Source organism: Oryza sativa, chromosome 3 (genome assembly GCF_034140825.1).
Source record: "Oryza sativa Japonica Group chromosome 3, ASM3414082v1".
NCBI classification, from domain to species: domain Eukaryota; kingdom Viridiplantae; phylum Streptophyta; class Magnoliopsida; order Poales; family Poaceae; genus Oryza; species Oryza sativa.
This window is the reverse complement of record NC_089037.1, coordinates 30,566,154-30,583,832: the sequence shown is the minus strand read 5'-3', so window position 1 is coordinate 30,583,832 and position 17,679 is coordinate 30,566,154. Positions and strand designations below refer to the sequence as shown.

The following is a 17,679-nucleotide window of genomic DNA, read 5'->3' as shown; positions in this document are numbered from 1 at the left end:
ATTTACATAAAATTTTTTAAATAAGATAAATAGTCGAATGTGTGTAAAAAAAATAACGGCGTCGTATATAAAAAAAATAGAGAAGCACATATTTTGTGCATTGACTTAAACATTCTTAAATGCACCAACCCATGGACAAACACGTACTCCCTACCAAACACATGTATGTTCCTGCTTCCAAAATTAATGGCATCATTTGATTTTATTAAAAAAAACTTTATATACCACCTTCATCCCAAATTAGTGATCCTTTTGACTTTTTGCTTGCTACGTTTGACCATTTGTCTTATTTAATAAATTAGTGCAAATATAAAAAAAAGGATAAGTTATACTTAAAGTACTTTTGATAATAAAGCAAGTTACAAACAAAATAAATAATAATTTCATAATTTTTTGAATAAGACGAATGGTCAAACGTTACAGACAACAACTCAAATCGACAAGTATTTTGGGACGGATATAGTATAAAAGTTTATTGAAAAGATGAATAAATCCATTTTCAAATTTACAATGGTTTACTTTTTCAATCAAATCACACAAGATAGTGTGAGGTTTCATATTGATATAGGATAAAAAAGTTACAAGATCATAGCTATGGGAGATCATGACTATAATCAGGAAAAATAAAACAACAAGCCATATCACACGCCTACAACAAAGCGAACCCTCTAAGGAAACAAACAAAAGCGTCGTGTTTTATCTACACTCAACGCCATCCACGTCCTTTTGTTGTAGAGGGAGAGGGCGATAGAGAAATGGATCCATTCTCCCTCACATGAACCCACCAACATGGTCATTTTGTGGCGGTCAGAAGCGTCGCCGCAAGAGGACAAATCGTCTGCATAAGAGATTGGTAGAAAATGGAAATGGAAAAGCATCGCCGCTGTCAACCTGGAAGCAGACCAGGATGTCGCCCAAAAACATCCTTCCCTCGCATGCTGTCGTGCCCCAGTCATATGTGACGGTTGCCACCATCCGAACACCTTCGACGTGTGGCCATCGTACCAATGCTCCAATACCGGTCGACCATTGAGATGATCAATGGCCCACACGCGGAACTCTGGTAAGTCGTCGACGTGTCGGCCATCATCTCCCCACATCATACTTAATTAATGAAGTGTTTTTTGTGCCAATCATAACCATCTTTCATTTATTTTTTTCACATACTTTCTTTTCTCAATCAATAACGATCATCTTTAATTTAATTTTTACTCTCCTTTTATTTTTTTAATAACTTCAGAAGTGATTTGCGACAGAGGTGGTAACATTTAAACAAACAAGTACACCCAACATAAAAGCTTTCGTTGTACTTTGTAGAATAAGGCTGTGTTTAGTTAGTTGGCCAAATTTTTTTTTGACGTATACGGACACATATTTAAAGTATTAAACATAGAGTAATAACAAAACAAATTACAGATTCTGCCTGTAAACTGCGAGATGAATTTATTAAGTCTAATTAATCCGTCATTAGCAATTTTTTACTGTAGCACCACATTGTCTATATCATGACGCAATTAGGCTCAAAAGATTTGTCTCGCAATTTACATGCAAACTGGGCAATTAGTTTTTTTTCATCCACATTTAATGCTCCATGCATGTCTCCAAACATTTGATGTGACGTTTTTGGCTAAAATTTTTTGGAATTTAAACACAGCCTAAGTGAATAACTTCATTACTTCCCTGCTGGATGTAATGAGTGCACCTGGTTGTTCGGACTGCGATGCTACTAAGGCTAAGTTTGAGATGATAGGAAAAGAGGAGATTGAGAAGATACGCAAAACGCGGTGAGCTATTATCTTATGATTAGTTGAGTATTAACTATTTTAAATTTCAAAAATAGATTAATATGTTTTTAAAGCAACTTTTCTATATAATTTTTTTTGCAAAATAAATATCATTTAGTAGTTTGGGAAGCGTGCGCGCAGAAAACGAGGTGTTTTCTACTCAATCTCACAGCAATCTCTCCTATCAAACGAAGCCTTATACTAGCAACTTCTCCTTTACCATCACATTACCTTTCCTAACTGAAAATTTTGATTCCTTCTATTGTAAAAAAGAGTGGTTTCTGATCCAAAATTTACATAAATACTCCCTTTGTGCCAAAAAAAAAAAGGCCAATCCTACCTACATTCGTAGCTAGGAATTCGTTTTTTTTTTACAGAATAGTAGATATTACTACTTCAACTTTTAAGAGATATTTATATTAGAACTTTCAGAAATAGGGGATAAATTTATTAGGACTAGATAAAATTAAGAGTAATTGTATTAGAATTTGATAAAGTATAGGATATTGGGATAATTTATTTTTCTTTTATATTTGTCAGTGACATGGGACCGGGAGTATCATGACTTAGAGACTTGAGGCAGACACGATCGCCCACGTGGCCTAACCCCCTCGGGGGGGTCGGGCCCGAGGGTGATACGGCCGCCCTTCTCTTTGTCTCCCCGAGGGGTCGGACCGCTACCGCCTCGGCCCTGAGGGCCGAGGCGCCCCGACCCCTTGTGGGTTTTGCGCCGCGTATATGGGGTAGGTGAGCATAGCGGGGCTCACCTAACCACATTTATTGCGGTTTGGACGAGCGCGTCACGCCGCATGGAACGCAGTGCAACGCGCTCGTTTATCCGGTCTGTGACCGGTCACAGACCGGTCAGATCGTGGGTTAGGTGGCGATAGGCGGTCTGACGCACGCCTCGCCCCATCCCGTCAGGACGAGAGCCTCCAAGCACTCGTCCCTAGCCGGAACCGGCGTGTTAGCTCCTGGAGATGGCACGTTGGTTCCGGTCAGATATATGCCAGGCTTTATCCTAACCATTACAGGCAAGATATTGTATGAAGAAGGGTGAACATGCAGATTGTTAAACTGACACGTGGTGGACAAGAATGACCGATTTGTGATCGGTCTGACAATGGTCATGTCGTCAGCAGACAGCCATGTTCCCACGTCGCGCCTGCTTCCGGCGGAAGTGGAGGTAGGTATGGGCCGTCCCATCAGAAGGTCATTCGGACGGCAGCCATACAAATCTCCGTCCATTAATGAAGAGAAGTCAAGTAAGAAAGAGAGGGAGAGATGGTGCATGTGGTATCCCCTTGAGATATAAAAGGAGGACCTTGCCCACTTAGAAAAAGGGGGAAAAAAGAGGAGAACGATCCTAGAACGAGAGGGGGGCTGGCTCGGACTTTGTAGCTTCTTCATACACAGATCCACCAAAACACAGGAGTAGGGTATTACGCTTCTCAGCGGCCCGAACCTGTATACATCGCCCGTGTCTTGTGTGTTTCCATTCTCGCGAACTTTCCACAGACCAAGAGCTTAGAACCTCACACAGGGCCCCCGGCCGAACTGGCAAAGGGGGGCCTGCGCGGTCTCCCGGTGAGGAGCCCCACGCTCCGTCATCTGGCGCGCCAAGTAGGGGGTTCTGCGTGTGTTCTTCTAAGCTCTCGCACTCTTTCGTGTGCGCCAAGCTTTTCCTGTTCAGCCCAATGGCCGAACAAGCAAAGGCGCACAACCTCTCTCCGAGCGTTAGCGGCGACGATGGGGAGCCAAACCCACGCCGTCGAGCTCGTACTCCACCGCCCCCTCCACGCCAAAGTCCTAGGCGGGAGGAGGCGCTCGAGAGGGTCGAAGGATCCGCGACTTCGACATCCACGGGTGATGGGGAAGGGCGGCGAGATGGGGAGCGTCGCCTCCTCGTCTACGGCGACGGCAGCACGCCCCAGGGCGCGCTCCAAGCTGCGGGCGCACTCCTACGTCACCCGCCCATTGTCCTTGACCCGGAGTCTCCAGCCCAACGTTGGCTGGACGACGTGGCCAACTTGGTCATGACGGCACGGCAGCGCCTAGGTGCTGGTGGGCGGTCCTCCGCCACCAAGACCTCTGGCGCTGCTACCACCGGCTCCGTATCGTCAAGGCGGAGGGCGCGGCGAGCGGCGGCTGTTGCTCGCCATTCGGCCGCCACTCCTTCGTCAGCGCCTCCGACCCAGGAAGATCTGCGTGGGGGGCCGGATGCCCACATCGATATCGAGCGCCGGCGTAATGGCCGACGTGCTGCCCACGCAACGGAGGGCGCCTCCTCGTCCGGAGTGTCACATCAACACGGACGCGGGGATCAGCCCTCCGTGCCCCCGGTTGGTGGTGTCGGCTGTAGAGCCTTTGTGGCGAGCCTTCGGAACGTCCGTTGGCCCCCAAGGTTCCGGCCCACCATCGCCGAAAAATATGACGGGAGCGTCAACCCCGCCGAGTTTCTCCAGGTCTACACGACCGGGATCGAGGCCGCCGGGGGTGACGACAGGGTCATGGCGAATTTCTTTCCCATGGCCCTGAAGGGACAGGCACGGGGTTGGCTAATGAACTTGCCACCCGCGTCCGTCCACTCTTGGGAGGATTTGTGCCAACAGTTCACCATGAACTTTCAAGGCACATATCCGTGCCCAGGTGAAGAAGCGGACTTACATGCAGTACAGCGAATGGATGATGAGTCACTTCGCTCGTACATTCAGCGGTTCTGTCAAGTCCATAACACCATACCATGCATCCCTGCACACGCGGTGATCTACGCGTTCAGGGGGGGGTGTGCGGCACAACCGCATGCTCGAAAAGATCGCCTCCAAAGAGCCCCAGACTACCGCGGAGCTTTTTCAGCTTGCGGACTGAGTGGCTCGTAAGGAGGAGGCATGGACCTGGAACCCCTCCGGTTCCGGTGTGGCAGCTTCGGCCGCCCCCGGATCCGCTGCTCAGACAGGGCGGCGTGACAGGAGGAGGAAGAAGAGGTCAGCCCATACCGACGACGAGGGTCATGTCCTCGCCGTCGAGGGCGCTTCGCGGGCCACCCGAAAAGGGAGGCCTGCGGGCGACAAAAAGAAGGAGGCCGGCGCTCCCAGCAGGGAGCGCCCAACCGGCAAGTGGTGCATCGTCCACAACACTTCCCTTCACGACCTCGCGGACTGCCGCGCAGTCAAAAGTTTGGCTAAGCGGACGAGGAAGTGGGAGGAGGAGAGGAGGCAGGAGCGCCGAGAGGGCAAGTCCCCGGCGGTTCCTTCCGGCAATCGGCGAAGTGAGGCCAAACAGAAGGCCCCCGCCGAGGACATCGATGACGGCGATGATGACCTAGGTTTCCAAGAGCCTGGGGCCACCATTGCCACTGTCGATGGGGGAGCGTGTGCTCACGTTTCTCGCCGGAGCCTCAAGGCCATGAAGCGAGAGCTTCTGGCCGCGGCCCCTACTCATGAGGCGACGCGCCGGGCGCGGTGGTCGGAGGTTGCCCTCACCTTCGACCAGACCGACCACCCACCGTGCGTTGCCCGGGGAGGACAGATCGCAATGGTGGTTTCCCCCACTGTTTGCAACGTGAAGCTGGGGCGTGTCCTCATTGATGGAGGAGCAGCCCTCAACATCCTTTCCCCCGCAGCCTTTGACGCCATCAAGGCCCCGGGGATGGTGCTCCGGCCGTCCCAGCCGATTATCGGTGTGACGCCGGGTCACACTTGGCCGCTAGGTCATATCGACCTCCCGGTCACCTTCGGTGGATCCGCCAACTTCCGCACGGAGCGGGTGAACTTTGATGTGGCGGACCTCAGTCTGCCCTACAACGCGGTCCTAGGGAGGCCCGCGTTGGTGAAGTTCATGGCGGCAGTCCACTACGCCTACCTCCAGATGAAGATGCCGGGCCCCGGTGGCCCCATCTCTGTCCATGGCGACCTCAAAGTCGCGCTTGCTTGTATGGAGCAGCGCGCGGACCACCTCGCCGCCGCGTCCAAGCCCGAGGGTGGCGACGAGAGGCTTGGCACCTCCGCCCCCGCCGCCCCGAGGCAGCGGATAGTCACATGTGACGAGGTCCCGGTCAAGGAGGTTGCCCTGGGCGACGGCCCGTCCAAGACCACACGGATCGGTGGTCTTCTGGACGGCAAATAGGAAGACGCGCTCGTCTCCTTCCTGCGGGCAAACGCTGACGTCTTCGCATGGAGACCGGCGGATATGCCCGGGGTCCCCAGGGAGGTGATTGAGCACCGTCTCGCCGTGCGGTCGGGCGCAAGGCCGGTCTGGCAGAAAGTACGGCGGCAGGCCCCGGAACGTCAAGCCTTCATCCGCGAGGAGGTGGCGCGACTTCTGGAGGCCGGATTCATCCGCGAGGTCATCCATCCGGAGTGGCTGGCGAACCCGGTGGTCGTTCCCAAGGCGAACGGCAAGCTTCGGATGTGCATCGACTACACCGACCTTAACAAGGCATGTCCTAAGGACACTTACCCCCTGCCTCGCATAGATCAGATTGTCGACTCCACAGCGGGGTGCGACCTTTTGTGTTTTCTAGATGCATACTCGGGTTACCATCAGATTCGCATGGCTAGGGAGGATGAGGAAAAAACTGCATTCATTACCCCCATAGGAACTTATTGTTATACGACAATGCCCTTCGGGTTAAAGAATGCAGGTCCTACTTTTCAACGTACTACTCGAATTTCTTTGGGTAGCCAAATAGGACGTAATGTTGAGGCTTATGTCGATGACTTGGTTGTAAAGACGCGCAACCAAGAGACCTTACTCTCGGATCTAGCGGAAACTTTTGAGAGTCTCCGCTCCGCCCGCATAAGACTGAACCCCGATAAATGCGTGTTCGGTGTACCTGCGGGCAAGCTCCTCGGGTTTTTAGTCTCTGCCCGAGGCATCGAGGCCAACCCCGAGAAGATACGAGCTATAGAGCAGATGCGCCCCCCAGCAAGCTTAGGGATGTGCAATGCGTCACCGGTTGCATGGCCGCCCTAAGTCGGTTCATATCGAGGCTGGGAGAGAAGGCGCTACCCTTATTTAAGCTCCTCAAACGCTCCGGGCCGTTTACTTGGACGGAGGAAGCTGAACGTGCCCTCACTCAGTTGAAGGCGTATCTCAGCTCTCCCCCAGTTCTGGTCGCCCCGGAGCCAAATGAACCCTTGCTACTCTACTTAGCGGCGACCCCGCAAGTGGTTAGTGCGGCGTTGGTTGTGGAGCGCGATGAGGACAGTCCTCATTCCGCGCACCCCCACCCTGTGCTGGCTTGGCTCGGGAGAGAGCAGGGAGGAGAGGCCCCCGAGCCGAACGGTGGCCCAAGGCCCCCGACGACCGGAGCAGGCCCTCTGCCCGCTTGTCAGACGGTGCCAGGTGCCCCCGACCCCCAGGATGGCCCGAGGGCCACTGCGGGAAGGCCGCACCTATCGCCCTCTGACCCCGAGGCTAACCCTGTGCCGACTCGACCCGGGAGAGAGCAGGGAGAAGAGGCCCCCGAGCCGAACGGTGGCCTAAGGCCCCTGACGACCGGAGTTGGCCCTTTGCCCGCTTGTCCGACGACGCCAGGAGCCCCCGACCCCCAGGACGGCCCCGAGGCCACTGTGGGAAGGCCGCCCCTGTCGTCCTCCGACCCCGAGGTCGTCGGCACAGAAGACGAGTGCACCCCGCGAGGCCGCTTGGACAAAGAGCGCCCCAGGGACGTGGCCCCTAGCGAAGAGGATCGGCCCCACCGAAAGGTGCAGCGGCCCGTCTACTTTGTTAGTGAGGCCCTCCGGGACGCCAAGACCCGATACCCTCAGGCCCAGAAGATGCTTTACGCTATTCTGATGGCTTCGAGCAAACTGCGTCATTATTTCCAGGCGCATCGGGTCACGGTGGTTACGTCTTACCCCCTCGGCCAAATCTTGCATAATCGAGAGGGTACTGGACGGGTGGTGAAATGGGCAATCGAACTTTCTGAGTTTGATTTGCACTTTGAACTACGCCACGCTATCAAGAGCCAGGCCCTCGCCGATTTTGTGGCAGAGTGGACCCCAGCCCCCGAGCCCGTCTCAGTCCCCGAGGCCAGCTCGGGCCCCTCGCAGCTGCCTCACACCGCCCACTGGGTGATGCAGTTCGACGGTTCCCTGTCTCTTCAGGGCGCCGGTGCGGGGGTCACGTTGACCTCGCCGAGCGGAGACGTCCTCAGATATTTGGTTCGCCTTGACTTTCGGGCCACCAATAATATGGCAGAGTACGAAGGACTCCTTGCGGGACTCAGGGTGGCAGCTGGACTGGGGATCCGCCGCCTCCTGGTGTTAGGCGACTCCCAGCTGGTCGTTAACCAGGTCTGTAAGGAGTACCGGTGCTCTGACCCGCAGATGGACGCTTACGTGCGCCAAGTACGGCGTATGGAGCGCCATTTTGACGGGATAGAGCTTCGGCACGTGCCCAGACGGGATAACACGGTTGCCGACGAGCTCTCACGGCTCGCTTCCTCGCGAGCCCAGACCCCACCGGGCGCCTTTGAAGAAAGGCTTGCCCAGCCTTCGGCGCGACCCGACCCCTCAGGGGAGACGGACGCGCCTGACAGGCCCCCGAGGCCTGTCGGAGTCCAGGCCTCGGGACCCGAGGGGAGCGCTCCCAGCTCCCTTAGATTGATTGCTTGGATCGTTGAGATCCAAGCATACCTCACAGATAAGACTCTACCCGAGTACCGCGAAGGGAGTGAACGCGTCCAGCGCATCTCCAAACGCTACGTGCTGGTAGAAGGGACCCTCTATCGGCGCGCGGCTAACGGAATCCTCCTGAAGTGCATTCCTCGGGAACAAGGCGTCGAGTTTCTTGCCGATATCCATGAAGGCGAATGCGGATCCCACTCCGCCTTTCGACAAGGTTTCTATTGGCCGACAGCTCTCAATGATGCGGTCGACCTGGTCCGGCGATGCAGGGCGTGTCAATTCCACGCCAAGCAAATCCATCAGCCGGCCCAGGCCCTGCAGATCATACCACTTTCATGGCCATTTGCTGTCTGGGGGCTCGATATCCTGGGACCGTTTAGGCAGGCCCCGGGCGGGTTTGAGTATCTGTATGTCGCGATCGACAAGTTCACTAAGTGGCCCGAGGCTTATCCGGTCGTCAAGATCGATAAGCACTCCGCACTTAAATTCATTAAGGGCATCACAGCCCGGTTTGGAGTGCCTAACCGTATTATTACGGATAACGGCACCCAATTCACTAGTGAACTTTTCGGCGATTACTTCGAAGACATGGGCATCAAGCTCTGCTTCGCCTCACCTGCCCACCCCAGAAGCAACGGCCAAGTGGAGCGCGCCAATGCGGAAATCCTCAGAGGCCTTAAAACCAAGACCTTCAACATCCTAAAGAAGCACGGCGATTCGTGGATCGAGGAGTTGCCAACGGTGCTCTGGTCGAACCGAACCACGCCAAGCCGAGCAACCGGGGAAACGCCTTTCTTCCTCGTCTACGGCGCGGAAGCGGTTCTCCCATCCGAGCTCACCCTAAGGTCCCCTCGGGCCACCATGTACTGCGAGGCTGATCAAGATCAGCTTCGCAGAGATGACCTCGACTACTTGGAAGAGCGAAGGCGGCGCGCGGCCCTCCGAGCCACGCGCTACCAGCAGAGCCTGCGGCGCTACCATCAGCGCCACGTCCGGGCCCGATCACTCTGCGTCGACGACCTCGTCCTACGCCGCGTCCAAACGCGTGCTGGATTGAGCAAGCTCTCACCAATGTGGGAGGGTCCGTATCGAGTGATCGGCGTCCCCCGGCCGGGCTCCGTTCGGCTGGCCACGGGCGACGGCACAGAGCTGCCTAACCCGTGGAACATCGAACACCTTCATCGCTTCTACCCCTAAAGGGGGATCGGGTGTCAGGTTTCGGGCTCAGGCCAACCCCGCACCCCCCTCGGGCGTGCAGGGTTGGCCGGGGGCTACCACATATGCATATTCTTATATCTCTTGTATCTGTATTTCAATAAAAACATTTTCAATTTCCTAAAGGCTGTATCTGTGCTGTTGTTTCCTTTTGAAGGATCTTGACTTGAAATAAGTCACTCGTGTTCAATCCTGCCCTCGGGGGCTCGGGTCGGCTAAAATCGCCAAACGGGGCCCAGAACCGAGCCGTGCCCCGGGGCGTAGTGAACTCCGGGGGGGAATCGGCAAAAACCCACAATCGGGTCACCCATAACCCTCGGTCACCACGCTCCCGGCCTGGCCAGTCTCGACATGTGGATCTCCCCAGGCACTAGCCCCGACCCGAGCCATTTGAGGACTAGGACCTGGGCACGAGCCCTTGTTCAAGCCAAGACACAAAAGGACCGCGGCACAGACATCCTCGTGTCATACACACAACAAATAGAATTGACACAAAAAATTTCCTCTTTATTTGATTGCAGATTAAATTAGTCTATACAAGAAGGGGGCCCGAAGGCCTCGGAAGAAGAAAAGAAGAAACTATTTAAAGATTGGCGGGGGCCTGGGGGCTCACTCCGATGCACCCGGGTCGCCAGCCTCGTCGCCACTGTCGCCCACACCGCCGTCATCGCCCTCCTCGTCGGAGTTGAGGGCGAACGCGAGCCGAGGGGCCGAACCCTCGAAGCTGTGGACGATATGGTCGGCGGCATCCCGGACCTGCGCGCGCGCGCCGTCCTCGGTCCCGGGAGGGAACTCGTCCAGCGCCGTCCATGGGGAGAAGTCGGGGTCCCTGGCCTGGTAACTCGCCAGTACGAGCTCCACCGCTCCTCGGGCGAGGTCCCTCGAGGATGACTTAATCGTCCCCTCGAGCTCCTCGGGGAGCCGCTGGAGAGTCCCGGCCATCTCCGAGAAGCGCTGGGCGAGGCCCCCCTGGTTGGCGGCGTACTTCACAGTCCGCCCGCCCCAGAGACCCGCCTGCCGCCCGGCGCGGACTAGACGGGAGACGGCGTCCCGAAGCATGCCGGGCCCTACCTCGCCTGCCAAGCGGAGGGCCTCGACCTCCCCGGCGGACGAGTCTAGCGCGCCCTGCAGATCGGCGATGGTGTGTTCGGCAGCTGCGAGGCGGGCGGTTAAGTCGCTTTCGCCCGCGGCCGCCCCGCCGCTGCGCGCCCTCGCGTCCAGCTCCTTCTCCCGCGCCTCGAGCTCAGCGGCCCGCTGGTTCAGCGCGGCCCTCTCGGCGCGGGCACCTTCCAGATTACGGCGCGCCTGCTCCTCCCGCACTGCCTCACGGAGGGACAGGCTGTCCGCCAGACGTTGCGCCGCGGCCTCGGCCTCCTCGAGAGCTCGCTCCCGCTCGGTGAGCGCGTCCTCGCGGAGGCGGAGCGCGGACTCCTCTTCGGCGCAGGCGGCCTCGTGCGCCGCCAGCGTTGCCTCCCGGATGGCAACGGCGGCCTCGCGGTCCACCAGGTCCCTCTCCACGACGCCGGCGCGCTCTTCCAGCGCCATGGCACGAGCCTCGAGGGCCTCTTCGCGCCGCCGAGACGCCGCCTCGGTCTCCGCCGCCCGCCGTTCTCGGGCAGTGGCAGCATCAAGGACCCCCCGGGCGGCGTCGAGCTTTTTCCCTAGCTCCGCCTCCCAGCTCCCGTATTGAAGGCGGAGGGTGTCCTGCGCCTCGTTCATCACAGTGGTGGCGATGAGGGCAGCCCCCCGCTCCTCCTCCACCTCCTTGGCGATCTCCCCCAGCACCTTCCGACGGGCTTCGAGCTCTGAGACGTGCCGGCGGTGTGCCTTGCGGCCCACCTCCACCATGGCCTCCACCGAGCGACGCCCCTCTTTGACACGTGCCCATGCGGCGTCGAGCTCCACCCGCTCTGCTTGCAAGGCCTCCATCTGGGCACTTAACCCGTCCAACACCGTGGTGTTAGCGACGGCCAAGGCCTGCAGAAGAGGTTCTGCGCTCAGTGGAGCAACGGAAGGCGTGGGGAAGAGCCGCCTCGAAGAGGATGCCGCGCGGCTTGGCCCGCCGATGGACGTGCCGGACTCGGGGATGTCCCCCGGACCTGGTTTGTCCTGAGCGTCGCACGAGTGAGTGGGCCCAAGCGATGCGCCCGCGGCCTCGTCGCGAGCTGCTTCGGAAGTCGTCGTCGCCTCGGCCTGGCGAAGTCTGGCCTCCTCCCGAGCGGCTTCTTCAGCTTGGCGAGCTCGGACGGCCACCTGAGCAGCTTCCTCGGCTTCTCGAAGGCAATCCGCGGCCTCTTGCCGGTCAGTTTCACGGGTCGCCTCGGAGGATGTCGTCGCCTCGGCCTGGCGAAGTCTGGCCTCCTCCCGAGCGGCTTCTTCAGCTTGGCGAGCTCGGACGGCCACCTGAGCAGCTTCCTCGGCTTCTCGAAGGCGATCCGCGGCCTCTTGCCGGTCAGTTTCACGGGTCGCCTCGGAGGATGTCGTCGCCTCGGCCTGGCGAAGTCTGGCCTCCTCCCGAGCGGCTTCTTCAGCTTGGCGAGCTCGGACGGCCACCTGGGCGGCCTCCTCGGCTTACCGTAGGCGATCCGCGGCTTCTCGCCGGTCAGATTCCCGCCTCCGAGCCTTTGTGGTCGCCGGGTCCTCGGCCTCAGACTGGCCGGACTTGGAATGGCGGGAGGGACGCGACGGGATCTCGCTGAAACAGAAGAAAGACCAGAAGACAAACAAGATGGATGAGTGAAAACTCGCGTTGAGGGAATGAATACGGCCACGATGGGCGTGGGACGAACCTGCGAGGGGGTCGGTTAAACGACCACCTTGGAGGGGAAATAAGGTTTCCCCGGGATGGTTCTGTCCCCCCCATCTTGCGGGGCCGTTTCTTCTTCCGCTCCCCTCGGGCTGCGACGTCGGCGTGGCCCCCTCCGGGCGCCTGCTGCTGGCACGCGCCGCCCCGCCCCCTCGGGGAGGAGATGGGGGAGGGGTTCCTTCCTGCTTCCTCTTCCCCCGGGCGTCGGCAGGGCGGCCGCTCCCCGGGCCCCCGTCGCGGGGCCCAGAAGCACGACCCCCTCCCGGGGTAGATCGTTCCCCCCTGCGGCTCCCGCCCGCGCCATCGTGGCCTCGAGGAGCCCGCTCCTCCGACGCCCTGACCGCCTGCATGATGGTCAGGATGGAGGCACGGTCTGGATCGCTGCAGAGGGGGAGGACTCCTTGAGAAATGAGGGATGCCTCCACGGAGCTGAGATTCAGCACCCGTTGGACCACTATCTTGAAGTCCTCAGGAGCCCAGTCCCATCTGACCCCCTGGTGGGTCCTCATACAGTCCTCGGACCCGGTGTACTCCCAGGCGCCCCGGGCGCGCCGCTGGAGTGGCGCGATCCGGCGACGAAGATAGTCGCCGAACACCATGGCCCCTGTGAGCCCCTGGGATCGCAGGCCCGCCAGGCGGTCGAGGACGGCGTCGTAGCCATCTCCCAGATCTACCGGCGCCCGCCAGTTGGAGGCCTGCGCTGGAGGCTGGCTCGGAAGTCGGAGGCGCGCTTCGTCGGCGAGGGGGGTATAGAACCAGTCGCTCTTCCAGTCATCCCACTTCTTGCGGAGGACGCAGGGAATGTAGTGGTTCAGCACCGGCCCCCGCGGCTGGAAGTAGCAACCACCAACCACCGACGGCGGCGACACCGGCTGTACAGTGAAGAACCACCGAAACAGCCGAAGGGATGGGCGCACCCCGATGAACATCTCGCACAGGTGCGCGAAGATGGCCAATGTCATTACCGCGTTGGGGGTGAGGTGCGCCATCTGGAGATCGTAAAACTCCAGAACATCCATGAAGAAAGAAGAAAATGGCGGAACCAGCCCTGCCATAGCAAAAGGGAGGAAGAAGACGGACCGCCCCGGGTAGCGTGGCGCCGGGCATCCCTCGCCCAGCGAGACTATCTCCCGGCCGGTGGCAGATTCCGGCATGAAGCGGCGCGGCAGCTCGGCCTGTCTCTCGCTCACGATGCGGGAAGGCGGCAGCACGCTACCATCAAGCGGAGCGGAGCCCCGTGCCATGACGCCGGAAGAAGAGATGTTTGAGAGCGAGCGCGTGTGGCGAAGGTAGGGCACAGGAAACAAGGAGTTAGGGCGCAAGCGGCGAAGACAAGGGGAATAATAGTGAGAGGAAGGAAGCAAATCTCTTCCTCGGCGACTTTATACCCTTGCCAACGCTGTGCCCGGCTCCTCGTTTCTCGCGCCCACTATCTTGCCCCCTCGTTTCTCGCGCCCACGCTTCCACTAATCCCATTCGCCCGTTTGCGGTGCATGAGGTGGATATGCGGCTGTGGCAGTCTAGATGGAACATCTCGTGCGCGCGTTAATTACGCTCGCCGACCGAAGCGCCATCATCATATCTCCAGGAAAAACGAACCGGCTTGTCCCGATTTTTAGACCGGCCCCACCTGTCACCAGGCCTTAGGAAGTGGCGTCACGCCCGACCGCTTCCCTCGAGGAGGGCGATCGCCCTGGCATAACGCCGGGGGCTACTGTCGGTGACATGGGACCAGGAGTATCATGACTTAGAGACTTGAGGCAGACACGATCGCCCACGTGGCCTAACCCCCTCGGGGGGGTCGGGCCCGAGGGTGATACGGCCGCCCTTCTCTTTGTCTCCCCGAGGGGTCGGACCGCTACCGCCTCGGCCCCGAGGGCCGAGGCGCCCCGACCCCTTGTGGGTTTTGCGCCGCGTATATGGGGTAGGTGAGCATAGCGGGGCTCACCTAACCACATTTATTACGGTTTGGACGAGCGCGTCACGCCGCATGTAACGCAGTGCAGCGCGCTCGTTTATTCGGTCTGTGACCGGTCACAGACCGGTCAGATCGTGGGTTAGGTGGCGACAGGCGGTCTGACGCACGCCTTGCCCCATCCCGTCAGGACGAGAGCCTCCAAGCACTCGTCCCTAGCCGGAACCGGCGTGTTAGCTCCTGGAGATGGCACGTTGGTTCCGGTCAGATATATGCCAGGCTTCATCCTAACCATTACAGGCAAGATATTGTATGAAGAAGGGTGAACATGCAGATTGTTAAACTGACACGTGGTGGACAAGAATGACCGATTTGTGATCGGTCTGACAATGGTCATGTCAGCAGACAGCCATGTTCCCACGTCGCGTCTGCTTCCGGCGGAAGTGGAGGTAGGTATGGGCCGTCCCATCAGAAGGTCATTCGGACGGCAGCCATACAAATCTCCGTCCATTAATGAAGAGAAGTCAAGTAAGAAAGAGAGGGAGAGATGGTGCATGTGGTATCCCCTTGAGATATAAAAGGAGGACCTTGCCCACTTAGAAAAAGGGGGAAAAAAGAGGAGAACGATCCTAGAACGAGAGGGGGGCTGGCTCGGACTTTGTAGCTTCTTCATACACAGATCCACCAAAACACAGGAGTAGGGTATTACGCTTCTCAGCGGCCCGAACCTGTATACATCGCCCGTGTCTTGTGTGTTTCCATTCTCGCGAACTTTCCACAGACCAAGAGCTTAGAACCTCACACAGGGCCCCCGGCCGAACTGGCAAAGGGGGGCCTGCGCGGTCTCCCGGTGAGGAGCCCCACGCTCCGTCAATATTAGTATTATGAAATGGATAACAAATAAAGTTATTCTATAACAGGGAAGTAACTTTTAGCAACAAAGACAATGTTCTTTTGAATGAAAAAAGGGGGCAATTTTCGTCATTCTTTTTTTAATATTCGAGTTTTACATTATGGCTATCAGTGATGAATGCAGTCAAATAATGCGTCCTGGTAAATGAAAAAAAAATGGCAGAAACGGTCGGCTTTACTCCTAGCATTCACAAGATTTACTCAACATAATGAACCAATCCTTTCAAAGGTCAAAGTGACATTCGAAGCGATTCGTTATGAGTAACGGCAACATGCAAGGGAATGCTCTTACTAAGTATATGTTCATGAAAGAGATATCACAAAGATAAAACCACCCAAAAGTTTCACCATTCCCCCGCAAAAAAAAAAAAGAAAAAGTTTCACCATTCCAGTATGATTCAGTGAATTGTATCACATTGTTAATCACATTTTTGAGTAACAATGGAAATTGACGACAAATTCGCAAACTGCATTCTTAATTTGTTATCTTTTCATCGCTACAGGCCTACAGCAAAAAAACACCTTCAATTCAAGTAGCCTGCCATTTCGTCGAACACCTTGCACCTCATTCCTTCTCGCCAAGATCGCCGCGGCGCACCGGTGGCCAAACCATCATCTCGACGGGGAAGATGTCGCCGAGCGGCCTCGACTCATCGGTGTTGCGCCACATCCTCTCAAACCTCCACGTCGCGAGGTCGAGGGATACGACCCAGTCGGCCATGACGAAGAACAGCGCGCCGGTGCCCTCGCAGAATCCACCGAAGCTCACGAGCTTGCAGCCGCGCAGCTGGTCCGAGATTTTCGCCGAGAGCTTGATTCGGGAGAGGTCACCGACGGTGGCCGGGTTCATCAGCGCGCGCAGGTCCACCGCCGGCTGCTCCACCCATTTCCCCGGCGACTCGAGAACCCACTTCGCAAGAACGAGCTGCTCCCGCAGCGCGAAGAAGCAGAGACGGCCGTCGTGTGTCTTGCCGATCCAGTGGTTCCCGGCGTACAGGAGCATCCCGGTGTTCGGCAATGGCACCGCCGAGAGCGTCATCTTGGTCGCGTCGACTGCCATTACGTATTTGTCTTCTTCGCTCTGGAGCTTGTAGACCACGTCGCCGATGACGACCGTCGGGCCTTGGTGTGGGTTCATGGACTTCTTGAGCGCTCCGGTGGCCGCCTCCCATGCGGAGGCGGCGGAAGAGTACACTAGAATGTCGAAGTGGGCAGCAGCGCCGAAGAGGACGACGGCGACGCGGAACGCCGCGCCGGCGCCAGGTAGGAGCGCGCAGCAGGCGACCTTGTGTCCGGCGACGAAGCGGGAGGGGAGGGACACGGACGTCTTCCTCAGCGGGTCGCAGACGAGGAGCTTGAGCTCTCTCGCCGACCCGGCGCCGAGCTCGCGGAGCAGGAGGCGCCGGCCACGGCAGTCGACGAGGAGGGCGCCGCACGCGGGCGACACCGAGAGCGCCCCGTGGTCGAGGCCGAGGCCGACGCCGGCTGCAGGGACGAAAGGGGGAAGCGCGGACGGCGCGTAGTTGCGGAAGAACCCGAAGTACGGAGGCGGCGCGGGGAGCCCGCCGGCGCCGGAGACGAGCAGCCGCCAACGGCGGCACACCGCCGCGGCGCGGACGATGTCCGCCAGCGGCGACAGCCTCTTGAACACCTCGAGCAGCATGTCGTCGGGCACTGCCGACGCCCCCATCCCCTCCACCTCCACCCGCGCCGCGGAACCGGACCCACCTGGCGGCGACTGAGACCGGGCCCGCGCCGATGCCTTCCCGCCGCGACCGCGCATCTCCTCCTCCCCCTCCATCCGCGGCCGCGTGCGCCGCGCCGAATCGAACTCCCCCGGCGGCGACTGCGACCGGGCGCGCACGCGCGCGCGGCGGACGACCACGGCCGACGGCATAGCCGGACCACCGACAACAACTACCTCCACAACGCGTCGGAGATTGGCAATGGCGCGGGGAGAGACAAAGGAGAACTCGGGGAGGCGCGTTCTTAAGGGAGGCGAGAAGGCGCGGCAGCGAAAATTTTGGGGGGGCGGGGGGGGGGGGGTGCGTTTGAGATTTCGGCCGCGGCGAGGCGGCGCGAGGGAGAAACGGGGGCGGCCTACTATTTTTGTTGGTGATTTGGTTTGCCTTTTCGGCTTCCCCTCGCGCGCGTACTATGGAGGGTTTCTTTCCGTGTATTTGCCCCAACTTTTCGCGACCTGCCGCGCGAGGGGTGGCTTGGCTCGCGTAGCGTCGGTTCGTTTTGGGCGATTTTTGGGCGGGGCGGGTGGTGGACGCGAGTTTGGGGGGCAAAACGAGGCGAAATCAGCGGGAAACGGGGTTTATTTTTCGCGTTTTAGGCGTTGCGCCGCGGGGAGGTTTGAAATGGTTTCGAATCGAGTTTGGGGGCAAAACGAGGCGAAATCAGCGGGAA

The 17,679-nt window shown here is 58.1% G+C and overlaps 1 protein-coding gene across 1 annotated transcript; it reads right to left on the bottom strand.

The window, feature by feature from the left end:
• Window positions 1–15,631: 15,631 nt before the first annotated feature.
• LOC4333977 (uncharacterized) lies at window positions 15,632–17,227 on the bottom strand. The gene has a single exon (XM_015773891.3). It carries the CDS (start codon window positions 17,159–17,161, stop codon window positions 15,830–15,832), a length of 1,332 nt encoding a protein of 443 aa, XP_015629377.1. The 5' UTR covers window positions 17,162–17,227; the 3' UTR covers window positions 15,632–15,829.
• Between the last annotated feature and the right edge of the window lie 452 nt (window positions 17,228–17,679).

Coding starts and splice junctions, on each gene's coding strand:
- LOC4333977 (XM_015773891.3), bottom strand. CDS start 17,161: ATGCCGTCGGCCGTGGTCGTCCGCCGCGCGCGCGTGCGCGCCCGGTCG.